Source organism: Orbicella franksi, chromosome 10 (genome assembly GCF_964199315.1).
Source record: "Orbicella franksi chromosome 10, jaOrbFran1.1, whole genome shotgun sequence".
NCBI lineage: Eukaryota > Metazoa > Cnidaria > Anthozoa > Scleractinia > Merulinidae > Orbicella > Orbicella franksi.
The window spans coordinates 14,903,753-14,916,940 of record NC_138154.1 but is presented as its reverse complement, the minus strand read 5'-3'; the positions used below and the strand labels follow the sequence as shown (position 1 = coordinate 14,916,940).

At 39.4% G+C, this 13,188-nt stretch overlaps 1 protein-coding gene across 5 annotated transcripts in view; it reads right to left on the bottom strand.

Moving 5' to 3' along the window:
• The window catches only part of LOC145500322 (condensin-2 complex subunit D3-L-like), a 50,797-nt gene that overhangs the window by 32,415 nt on the left and 5,194 nt on the right, over window positions 1–13,188 (bottom strand). For 2 of the 5 annotated variants that reach the window (XM_081479824.1, XM_081479826.1), the window contains exons 4-11: window positions 7,907–7,984; window positions 7,256–7,330; window positions 6,620–6,768; window positions 6,102–6,235; window positions 5,400–5,445; window positions 5,185–5,241; window positions 4,072–4,184; window positions 3,334–3,445 (exon numbers count right to left, since the gene is read on the bottom strand). In XM_081479824.1, coding sequence (XP_081335950.1) covers window positions 3,334–3,445; window positions 4,072–4,184; window positions 5,185–5,241; window positions 5,400–5,445; window positions 6,102–6,235; window positions 6,620–6,768; window positions 7,256–7,330; window positions 7,907–7,984 — 764 coding nt within the window. Of the gene's footprint in view, window positions 1–3,333; window positions 3,446–4,071; window positions 4,185–5,184; window positions 5,242–5,399; window positions 5,446–6,101; window positions 6,236–6,619; window positions 6,769–7,255; window positions 7,331–7,494; window positions 7,876–7,906; window positions 7,985–13,188 lie in introns of those variants that run through there. The other 3 variants (XM_081479827.1, XM_081479829.1, XM_081479828.1) reach the window with 3 other exon arrangements.

Here is a 13,188-nt window from a genome sequence, read left to right as displayed (position 1 = left end):
CTGCCCTGGGGGACTCCACAGTTCAGATTGAAGTCGTCAGAAGTCTTATCACCGACAAGTATACGTTGTTTGCGACCAGACAGAAATGAGTCAAACCAATTTAAAGCAGTTCCGACGACTCCAAAATCCTGTTGCAAAATATTAAGAAGAATGCAATGTTCAATGGTATCAAAAGCAGCACTTAGGTCCAGAAGTACGAGAAGTGTCACTTGCTTATTATCCATACTCATTAAGATGTCATTTTGAACCTTCAATAGAGCAGTCTCTGTCGAGTGATACTTACGGAAGCCGGACTGGAATTTAGGAAGAGGGGCATTTTTCTCACAGTGGGCGAGAAGTTGTTGAAGTGCAGCCTTTTCCACTACCTTGGAAATGAATGGTAGATTACTGACTGGACAGAAATTCTTGTAGACCAAATCAAGTCCAGGTTTTTTCAATAGAGGGATGACAACAGCGGTTCTCCAATTTTCTGGAACGGAACCACTGAGAAGAGAGAGATTAACCATCTCAGTGATAGAGGGCGCTAATACATCAAGACAGGACTTCACGAGCAATGTAGGAAGAGGATCCAATCGACAAGAGGCATTAGAGGATTCTCGAACAATCTTACACACTTCTCCTATGGATAACGAAGAAAAATTCTCCAGATTCTCCTTCGGAGTGACAGGAACAAGTCGAGGCACTTGAACTTGAAACTTGTCAAGATTTTCCTTTATGGTTTCAATTTTTTTGAGGAAAAAGGTGCCAAATTCGTTTGCAAGCTTAGTGGGATCATCGTGCTCTGGAAGAGCCATCTCAAGTGGCTCCCTGGACAAAGAATTAACCACACGAAATAGCTTGCGAGAGTCACCCGCACACTGATCAATTAGTTTAGAGTAATAATAATTCACACGTGCAGATTTAAGAGATGCAGAGTACTGATTACGAACTCTATGGTAATTATTCCAGTCTCCAGCAAGGTCAGTTTTCAAGGCTTTCTTTTCAAGGCGACGACGTTTACGCTTGAGTTGTTTAATGTCATCATTAAACCACGGGATCTTTGAACGATCTTTTATAATCATTGTCTTAAGCGGGGCATGCTTGTCCAAAATGTCATTAAGGGTCGTGTTAAAGCAGTCGGAGAGGGCATCAATGTTGTCCCAGTGTACGCTTGCACAAAGCATAGAAGAGGCAATATCAGCTGAGAATTCGGCAATATCAATATTTTTGAGTTTACGAAAAGTCAGTTCTTTGCAAGATAAAGCTGGTCGTGGGAAACCAATAGGGCACTGAATAATAAAATGATCAGAGATGGGAAAAGTGGCTTTAGGAGAAGCAAGAACAACATCATCCGACGAACGAGTAATAATTAGATCCAAGGTATGACCCGATAGATGGGTTGGGCCGGATACGTGTTGCGAAAGACTGAACGTTTCCAGTAAATCCATAAATTTCTTGGTATCATTGTCACGGAGGTCATCTAAATGAAGGTTGAAGTCTCCAGAAATAACAAGAACCTCGAGGCACATAACAACATTCTCTAAAAACTGAGAGAATTCATCAAAGAAAACAGAGGCAGAAACCGGATGTAATGAAGAATATGGAGGTCAATACACTATTATATGTCTCATTGAACGATTATGCACTTTAACAATCCACTCAGAATATTCGAAAGACTTGTTTTCCTTCCCATCAACTAATGCAACGTTGACAGAGTCTCGGAACAGAATCCCAGTTCCACCACCACGGTTTTGCGATTGTCGAGAAAAATTCTTGAAGAAATAACCAGCCACAGATAACAGAGCAATGCTGACGGAATCAGCGTCATTTAACCAGGTCTCGGTAATGGTGCAAAGGCCAATGTCATTTTCTACGACGTAGTCAATAATGCTCTCGATCTTGTTTCTAACGGATCTAGAATTGAAGACCGCAAAGTTTAGGAAAGTTGAACGTGGATTGACGGACAAATTTGTATGAAGAGAGGAGTTAGTCGAAGTAACATTAGAATATAAGTGATTGTTTATATTCGCAGGTGTAACGACGCAGAGGTTATTTGAAATAGATCCTTTATGCAAATTATTGCTTCCTCGGCTAACGCGTGGACAAGAAACCAGGGATTCAATTCTGTGAATGTTTCTAGCTCTCCTTTCTTTAACTCGACAGCCAGCGCGGCACCTCCTGTAGGTCGATGATAACGGCAATGAACAAGGCCGATAAGAAAGTCGATGGTAGACATCCGAGTAGTAACAAAATCCAACATGGCGGGTGTCAGCATAATTCGTGGACAACAGTTTATCACTTGTATGCGAGACCATGCCAGATATCACAGAAATCATAGGTAGACAGGTCAACAAATAAGCTGGTTTCTTCTGTCAGGGACCAGGATTAAGCTCAACATCCATGTGGACAGTTAAATCTGTTGGTAAAACCAAACAGGTCGGACCATGCTTGTACCAGATCGAAATTGGCCGCCTCGGAAACTTTAGTTCGTGGTTGTTTTTGATAAAAGATGCCTTTGCGTTAAACTTAGTCATAATCGGATAGCAGAGGCCTTCAGGTTGCCATACCGTATAAAATTGTAGGATATAAAGCAAGTTCAACAACGAAATGAGACGATAAATACGGACACAAATGGCTGCCATCTTGATCGGCGCTTACATATCATTATAGATGATAAACCCCAAAATTTTACCATTTTGTAAAACTTCGGGTTTTGCCATATTTTGTAAATAGATCACAAACATGTACAGAACTTTCACATCAAAAACATTTCACAAAGAAAGTCTTGCTTCTGGAAATGTTCTGTTAGTCATTTGTGATCAAGAGATGAAGAAAAGCTAAACTCTCAACATTAATCGAATGGGTTGGACAAAAACTAATATTAAGTGGAAAATTTACAAGTGTGAATTTTTTCCTCAGAAGTGGCAGCCTGTTAGAGTGAATTTTTGCAAGTGGTTTTCAATTAAATAGAAAAACACTGCACTTTATTTTTGTTTTCTTTTCTTTTTTTTTTTGCTACTTTGCACTTTGTTTTTGAGAAAACAAAGACCACCTAGTGAAGGGGTACTCAAGCGGAACAATGCCACAAATTGACACATTCAAACCGGCATAACATGGGTTCAACTTGGTCGTTTTTCACCCGGTTTTTGGACAAAATTTGAATGCTGTATCTTGTTCATGCAGAGATCTAACTTGATTTTCCAATGTCATTCCTTCACTTAATGCAAATTTTCTTGACATCTCAACTGTTCTCTAGAAACAATTAAGAAATCCTTAAGCATTGAATCAATACAACGCTGAATCTCAAGGATTGACTCAGCCTGTTTAACAACATTGAAGTCATATTCCGCTCACCTTAGCCACAATGCTCCTGTATTCAGCCCGCTCAGGACATTTGGTACAGAGGTGTTGAACAAGAACTTGACTTGCACTCAGCACTTTTTCATTTCCTTTACTTGTCACATGACTAAAAAGAAAGTTCACCCTCAATGTTCTTATTAATATAGTGAAACCCTGCAAGGTTCATACTCTTGTAAGCTGTTAAAATTTTCCATGACCTTTTCTTTTGGTGCATAACAAAGCAGGTTGTGAATAGCTCTCACAGAAATTCAAATTTTCAGAACCTTGGAAGCACTATTTTGGGCATTTTGGTAAGAGTTTTTTTGCACTATAATATAGATGCCGTCAATGCAATTTCAAGTGATTATTTCAAGTGAACCCCCCACCTACACACCATATTTTTTCAGCCGGGTCCTCTTTGAAGCAATATGTTTTGGCAACAACTTATCATCTTGAACAAAGCCTAGTTTTAACCAAGATTCCTTTCTGAAGGTGTAACTTTCCCAGATTGTGAGTGTGGAGGAACCCGGTGTTTTAAAGTCACCTCTTTATTGTGGCTTCTGTATTCTTGCATGAACATAAGCTCAGTCAGTCATTTTCATGTTTAAAGAACTCCTTTAATCTATTAAACCACAAACTCGTTTACATGGCCAGATGTTTGTGACCAGCTGGTGGCAGCATAAACAAGGTTTCACTACACTGTCAATTGAAAATAATATTAATATGTTTCTACAAATGTACACTGAGTGTTACCAGATAAACTCAACAGCTTGATCCTTGATGGTCTGAGCATCTCTTGGGACGCCATTACTTGCTACTGACCCTCCAAACACCATAAGGATATTTGATATCAAGTGTCTAAAAACCTGCAACATTATTAAAATTGAACTTCAAATAAATTATCAGTGAACATACCTAGTAAATACTTTTAGTATATTTAATGTCGATATAGCTATATGAAAAAGCAATACAATTACATTATTACAATTACAAATTTGAAATCCTGTGCAACTTCTACCAGCTAAAAAAGGCATACAGTCAAACCTCTATTAAGCGGTCACCCTCCTGAAATAGTCAGGTGACCACTCAATAGAGGTTGACTGTTTAAAAGAGGTGATCAAAATTTGGCGCATTATGGGGAAAACAAGAAAAGCGTAGTAAGTAAGCAAGTAAGCGCATAATCTATACTTACTGTTCGTAACTGCAGTGCAAAATATATCAAAGGAGTGCACGCATACACTAGTCAACAGATTTTATATTAATTTTGTTCGTATAAGGCAAGCGTCAAACTTCTTTGCTTTAAAGCGACCATTGGCAGTTTTAGTATCTCATTTAACATGAAGTGAAAAAAACTCAGTTATGGTTGTCTGTGATTTATTGTTGCATAACTTAATTTAGTGAAGCAAGTCACTGACTTACTGTTCAGCGCCACTTAGAGTTCTTTGTGACCATAAAACTGTGCTCCAGTTGAACACTTTTAATGTGACAAAATGATCGTTAACAGAGGTGAATTAATATAAAATTAGCCAGTTGGGAAGTTCAAAGGGTGACCACGTCTGCTTAATAGAGGTCACCGCTTAATGGAGGTCACATATACAGTAAATATGTGAAGCTAAATTCGGGAATTTGAATGGTGACCTCCTAAAAGAGGGTGACTGTTTAACAGAGGGCTGCTTAATAGAGGTTTGACTGTATTGTCTGTAAAGGGAGTTCTAGAAAATCTTGGTCCTGAGTTCCAGTGACAAGACAGTTCTTATTTCTTCTTTTTGCTGTTGAAACCTGTTGCAGCAAGAAATGGCAGAATATTGACTTATGTATACCTAATTTTAGAACAGAAGTGTCAATTAACTCATGTTTCAAACCTACAGTGCGAGTGACTGCTCCAACATCGCCATGAATGGGTGAACAAAGAATACCAAGACCCTGCAGGAAAAAAAATGTTCGAGAGAACTGCTTGAGAGAACTTGAAAAGCTGTGGAAACACTGACCTGCAGCCCCTGTACCCACACCATTTCTTGTTCTCGGAAATTTCCACTTCAGTTTCTTAACTCTATAGAAACATGGAAAGCCAGTGTACTTACAATGTATGCCAAGGAAGCAATGGACTTGATTGAATATATTTGGCTCCTGAGGAAGAAATTTTACAAAAACCATGACACTAGTTTACATGCTGTACATCACTGCTAACACACACATTCCATAGTTCTCAAAGATCTCCAAATTGTACACAAGTCACACAACCCAGCCCAAAGCAGCCGACACCACTGGTATGTATCTTGGATTCCACTGCATTAAACTAGCAGACTAGGCACAGATTGCTATTCACTCTAGCTGAGATGCAAACTTGGATTTAGGTTACCTCCCCAGATTTCAATTGCATTTACTGATTATGCCAATGTGCCCCGCCCTCCCCCTCCCCCTCATTTAATCTTGTGTTGTTGCAAAAGACCAATTACTAATGGAGATCACAGATGTCAAGGCTGTGGTCTAAGAAAAATGGTTCCTAATCATGAAATCCTGGGTGTCCAGCACTTATGCTTATATGAAAAAAATAAGTTTTTCCAGTCACCTAAGGTAAAAGTTTAAGAACATGGGCAGCAGCAGCATCGGCTGCGGAGGACAGAACAGCCTGGAGGCAGAGACCTTACGGCCCAATTCTCCACTTGGAGAACGGATAAATGATGATGAAGGTAAAAGTTAGTAACCTGTGGCACCCGGGCAGTTCTAGCGCACAGCACTGGATGTGGTTATTATTTCAACTCAAATTTAGAGTGTAAACATACCCAGGAAAATCAAATGTGATTTGTTCACATGGCACAGCTTCAAGACGTGTGGTTTCCACAAGCAACTGGATGACATGATGAACAGCTTGTTCAGAATCTTTCAGGGAGTATCCATTTAACAGCATTACAACATCCTAAAAAAATCAATAAAACATTACTGTCTTGAGTGAAGAGAATTAAATTGGAAATTAAAGGAATCCTCCAGTGCTGTTGGAACAAAGTTCATACAATACATGTACATAATTGTCCAAAATATTGTCTAAGCTGAAAAATCATATAATATAGCTCTTTTGAGGTGTGGCATTCATAGTGTCTGCCATTTTGATAAAAAAAAAGAGCAATTAGCTCTTTAATCACTAACATTTGCACGTAATTTTCTGTGACAAGATTAAACTTAGTTCTCCTTTGTTTTCAGTGAATTTTCCGTTTGGACTCGCCAAATACTTCCATCAAATAAAAAGTAAATTTGTTCCAGCAGTGGAGAATTTCTTAATGAAAAGAATCCTCCTCTGTTTTACCTGTAATAATGCCAACAGCTTGACTTTCACTTTTGCCTTTGCTTCTTCAGTGTTAATCTGCCCGGAGACTTCATCATCCTCATCATCACTGCTGCCGTCAGTGTCATTATCGGAAGCATCTTCTATCTCCATACCATCATTGTCATCTTCTGAAAGCAAAATATACTATTAATAGTGTTAAGATGTGCTGTTCCCAAGGTCTTTCTTCCTCCCACCCCTGTTAATTACTCCAGGTGGCAGGAAGAAGAAGAAGAAGAAGAATCCTGTGAACAAAGTTGGTGGCTAAGCTGAAATGACATAGAGCTCACCAAGGACATTTTTGAGCCATGAACATCGACTGGAACTTTATGTTCTTCCAGTTACATGTTTTCAACATCAAACAATGATCCAGAAAGCTCTCTTGTTAGCATTGTAACTTGAAGGTTTCAATGAAAAGTCAATAACAAGGACACCAAGAAAAAGAAAATCAACTTCCAGGTCACTTCCATCTCTCAAAAACGTTGCGATTAAGCTCCATAATAAACACTGAAACACTTCAAATTCTTTACACGTCCAAAAGAACTGGTTGACCAAGCTCAAGCAGTAAGAGATCTGATGTTATAAAAACATATTCAGCCACATTTTATATAACCTTACCACTTCTTCCACGCCTTGTTTTTGCTTTGCGTCCTGTTGAAGTGGCCTCTTCTCGTCTCTTCCTCTTATTTGTTTCTGAAGTTAATACATTGATACAACATTGAAATTCAATTTGAATCTTTGATACAGATGATGCTATGTAGAAAGGGCTTATTCGTATTCCAGGATTGGACTGGAACTAGCTTGCCATGAAGGCTCATGTGGGAGAATATAATTAAAAAGAGATATATGTCATTTACATTTGAAGACTCCCCGCATTAGCCTCGAGTTGTAAGCTAGTTTCAGTCCCATACTGCGAATACTAAAATGGGCTGCTGCAACAATCAACATGTAGCAAACAACTAAGTTAGAAACCCAAACTGGTTTTAGCTCGCATTCAGTGCTTGACATACAAAGCAATTTGAGAGGATTTTGAACAAATTCAGAAATTTTTGTAAGTTTCTTCAATAATTCCCTGAAGATCCTGTTGCATCCCCAAATAATATTTAGAACTACTGCATGTGGCCTTGAAAGTGTTCTTGAGTAGTTTGTAAAATCCAAATTGTACTTAAAATCAAATGATTACCCCACGGTTACTAGCCAGAAACTTCAAGAAAAATATTAAAACTGCAAAATAACTTCTAATGAATTATCTATCTTATAATACTAAACCTTTCTGAGGCCAGAGTCGCAAAACATCCAGAGCTTTCTGGAACAACAATGGATGGAAAACCTTGTACGCTCCACTACCTTAAAAAGAGTGTATTAATCACAATATTAATAGCTGTAATTAATCATCAAATGAAAAATTAGTGATTGCTGACCACTCATAATTAAAAATGGCATATAGCAGTTGCAAGACAAATGTGCTATTGACCAAACATGAGGTCAAGATGGCTGGATATTGGCCACGTTCTTTTATCGTGTGTTTATGGACCGAGAAATTGAGGTCCATAAACATGCGAAAAAAAAAAGAATGAGACCAATATCCAGTTATCTTGACCTCACAAGCTTGGTCAATTAAGGATTTATTATATGGCTACTGCTTTGGCTTCAAGAAAATTTTCTTGTGGGACATAGCAGGCAATTCCAAATGGGAAAGATGGCGTCTTCAAAGTTCTTGCCCGCTCAGGTAGCCAGTCACAGTACAGGATAATGGACTTGGTAACAGGATAATAAACACAATAGCCTCCATCTGACTTTGAAAATTTGTTTGGATATTTGTTCGTAGACATTATCTGTTCCTCGAAGCTCAGTTTTCCTTGAGCTATGCCCTTGGAAAACTGTTTGCTTCTCAGAACAGATAATCTCTGCGGGACAAATATCCTACCATATTTTCGCACCTAATGGAGGCTACTGTTTATACATCCGTATAACCATAGCCATATAATAAAGCTGGATATTGGCCAAGTTTTTTGCGTTTTTTAAGATTAAGGCACAGACAGGGCCAAATAAATGATGACCAGACCAGTATCCAGTCACCATGACCAAACAAGCTCAGTCAATAAAGGTTTAAGGAACATGACTATTTTTTACAAGACACAGCAGCAATCCCAATGCAAACAAGACTGTCCCATCTTGTTCACTCAGGTAGCCAATCGTAGCACAAGATTTGATTCATGTTGCTCGCTTGCAGAGCTAGCGAGATAATCAAATACAATAGCAACCACGACTGGAAATAACAGTCGCTGATCGGACATTGTCCGACCAAATTTTAAATATGTCCGGCCAATTTCACATTATGATCGGACATGATGTCCGAACATTTCACCAACACCAAGTTATTGTTCATCCATAAAATTTAGTTAAATACATCATTAAAAGGCACAAAATTGCGACAGATACGGTCGCCAATGCGGCTAAAATTTCATCTTTGGCGACCAAAAATTCTGGTTTAGTCGACAGCCAAATATACGTCTGCGTTCACAGGCGACCACAATGGCGACTACGTTTCTCTGAGTTAACGATCAATAACGGTTATTTTCTCAGACATTTTGTCTTTCCAGAAATACATAGTCAAAGATCTTTGCTTCCGTAACATTCAATATAAGAAAAGAAGGCAATCTATCCTTTTGCTTTGCCATGAAGGATTCCCTCACATCAGAAAACTTGCAAATGGCTGATCCTGTTTGAAATCGCCCTATAATGCATTGCAAACCCTTGAGGATTGAGTACGTCATGTATGCCTACCGATTGTGTCTCTTGTAATGCACGAATCTTTCATAGACATTACATTAGCTACATATACAAAATTAGCGGCCAAAAAAGTCTTGGAAATTTTTTCTTTACAGATTTTATGCATTGAGTTCTTTTCTGAATAAAATTCCTACTTGATTTTTATCACTTAGTCGCCAAATGGCTACTCAAGAATTTGTTAATTCTGACAGTTTGAGGCATATCCTGGAGCCCATTATGGGCTCCTGCCATAGGAGGAAGTGGAGGAAGGAAGGAAAGGAGGAAGTGTTCATCTTCCTCCAAAGGAGGAAGTGTTCATCTTTCCTGTACTTGCCAAATAAAGTACTCTTCAGAAATTGCCCTATTATGCATTACGTGCATTGCTATATGCTGTTAGCCCTTCATGTATGTACCCTAGAGTCAACTTTGGTCAGGAGCCCATTACTAGGACCCTGCAACCCCCATACTAAGCCTATATCATGGTATTTTTACAGACCGGTCTATTTTTTAGGCTTCTTTTCCCATGAAAAAGGTCAGATCCAGTCTATGTGAGCGCAAATCAGTAAGGAGAAAAATGGCGGCTTCAGGTGGACATGTCAACCTAATCTTCCGGTGAAATTATAAAGTCTGTGCTTGTGATTGGTCACTGAGGTTTCTGCGGGGGCTGAGTTTGCGGTAAATTCAAACTAAAAATAGATGGGTCTGCAAAAAGGCCAGAAAAGGAATAATTGGGGTAGTTGCACACTCCTAGTGATGGGCGCCTGCTAAAGGGACACAGTCAGCTGGAGCACATGCGCATTAGATACCATTTCATAGCTAATTTGCATATCACAGAGACACAATCCATACTGTTTTTAACCAAATATGATAAAAAAAAACATCATTCACCGAATGCAAATATGGTGGACCACTCGGTCAGTGCCTGGGACAAGTCGCATGAAAGCAAGGCTAGTCAGGCTTTCATGTTTTGTTTTGACAATGCTTCCCCAGAGAAGTCTTGCTTCATCGTCAGTCTGGTCTTTTTTATTTAGCTGTGGCTACGAGCTGCTGTGTTTCTGAACGCCACGAGAAGGGATATAAATTTTCCACCATTCACCTCTTAAGCTTAGGGAAAATAGTGGATCAATGCAATTCGTTGAGACGAAGGAAAGGAGTTCACGATCGCCGCAGGAACTAAAGTTTGTTGGCTACATTTCACATAAGCAGATCTTAGAAAAATCGTTTAAATGACGAGCTTATGTGGTGTATGGTGGTGTTCTAACACAATTTACATGGCCAGTGCCTTCCCCAAAGTAAAGAAAAGCTCCTCTTGAAAGACATCCTTTGTCTCAAAGGAAGAAGTTGACTTCGCATCCACTGGCACAGAATTGCACGAAACAAATACTACAGTGTAATAACCAAGTGAATGAACTTCAACTGCCCCCATCGTTGTATCTAGTGAATGCTTTGAGCCAAATGAGAAAGACTTGGAGCTAAATACAGTTGCTTACACATTTTCTAAGATCTTCCAACCCGAACGAACAAACTTTAACAGTTCCATCGGTGATCGTGAACTACTTACCTTTGTCTGTTTTCCCCGAGAGGCGACTGCGGAAACGAAAAAAAAGAAACACTTTCTCTGCTGTGGAAGATTTCAATTCCTTCTGGTGGCATTCAGGAACACAACAACTTATAGGGAGGGAGACACAAAACCAGACCAGATCAGCGACAAAGCAAGACTTTTCTGGGGAAGCATTGTCAAAATAAAACACCAAAGCCTGACTAGCCTTGCTTGCATGCGACTCGTCCCGGGCGCCAACCAAGCGGTCTGCCATATTTGCATTTGGTGTATAGGATGAAAAAAAGCACACCAAAAAACAGACTTTTCAATAAACGATTGAAAATCAAGCAAAACACTACCAAGATTGAAGCGGATTTCTAGATCTACTTTGATTTGAGGTGAGGTGAACTTTTTTCAAAGTGAGAAAACTAGTATCCAGGTCAGCACGGTCCCAAACCTGACTGTGTCCCTTTAATGGTAGCATTTAATAGCAAACTAGGTTCGCTTGAAGAACATAGTCATAAAAGGGGATAAGTGACGATTTTGGTTGCTTTTCTTTTTTCTTGCTCCAAATTAGCTGAATTTTTGCATGTGGGCTTCAATGTAATAGAAAAATGTGGTTCTGTATTTTTGTCGCTGGTTTTTGCTTTGTTTTCAAGTTAAAACGTAGGCAAAAAACTTGGCTTTTCCTAGCCATGTCTTTAGGAGTTTATTTGTTGAACAGCAAACAGGCAGACTGTTTATAGTGTATGAAGTCAAAACCAAATCCCACAGCATATAGAGCGGAAATCTGGGAACGGATTGTTTACACCGGTTATTGTGACGTGAACACAACACGTGAATCGATCGAGCGTCAAACGAAATGCCATCAAACAAAAAAGAGATGTGCCGTATTAGAGCTCTGTCAACTAATATCTTAAGCATTGTTTTAAAGTACCTTGTGTGCCTACCTGGTGGTTGAGAGGCATCATAAAGCCTCGATAAACCCGTAAGTCATCAGCACGTTTTAAAGAATCAAAATGTGTTCTGAAACTTCGAAGGCAGCTGATATACCGTAATCGTGTTATCGGCGTTCGAAGTCAGATCAAGCCAGGTAGCAAAGTCCAAGAGCAGTTCTTGCCCAAGAAAAATACCCTCTGGTGAGTTGTGGCCCATTTGCCAAGCGTTGCTAGCGTCAAAGTTTGGAAAGCGAGAACTGGTTTTAGAGTGATAAAATTTGTCTTGTATCGACCGCCATGTCTTCCCGCGCACGAGGTGTAAAGACCCTTCCCGGCATGCATTGCGATTACGTTCTGCGGACGTTTCTCGAACTGGTAACTAGATTTAAACATAATAATGGCCAGCAAGTGGCGATCGATTGTAACAGATCTGTGATCCAGTTTGCGTTGATTTTATTTCAAATCGGCATGATTTGTAGTGTTTTGAGCTTCTGGGATCAGGGGACATGCAGATGTATGGAGACCCGTACGTTGCGCAGAAGGGTTAATCTGTTAATCTGTCAGCCCTATTTATAGAGCGTTTTCACGTGGAGTCATCAAATTCTTAAATCCAAAACTAAACAGCCGCCAAAGTTGTTGTCCTCATCAGGCATAAGAGGTACCAGCGCATTTTGAACTTGGAAGTTATGGCGGTGCGTGACATAAAGCTACGATCGCGTTTGTCGAAAACTATGTTTTATCTCGTGATTTTTTAGCCATTGAAGACGTTGCCGTATTTGAAAAAGTGTTTATTGAAATGTTTATTTGTTTCATTTTATTTTTATTTACACCTTTTTTTGACCTGAAATCAGCATTTTTGAGCTTATACGTTGCGTGAAATTACCATTTTCAGGAGCCCATCATGGGCTCCTACCATTTTGCTGTTTTCTAAGTGAAACCAACATCCTTGCCATCACGCGTTAACGCGAAATCAACATTTTAACCTATTTAGACCTGAAATCAACATCATTGAGCTTATGCGCTGCGTGAAATTGACATTTTGCTGGTCTCTAAGTGAAACCAACATCCTTGCCGTCACGCGTTAACGTGAAATCAACATTTTAACCTATTTAGACCTGAAATCAACATCATTGAGCTTATGCGCTGCATGAAATTGACATTTTGCTGGTTTCTAAGTGAAACCAACATCCTTGCCGTCACGCGTTAACGTGAAATCAACATTTTAACCTATTTAGACCTGAAATCAACATCATTGAGCTTATGCGCTGCGTAAAATTGACATTTTGCTGGTTTCTAAGTGA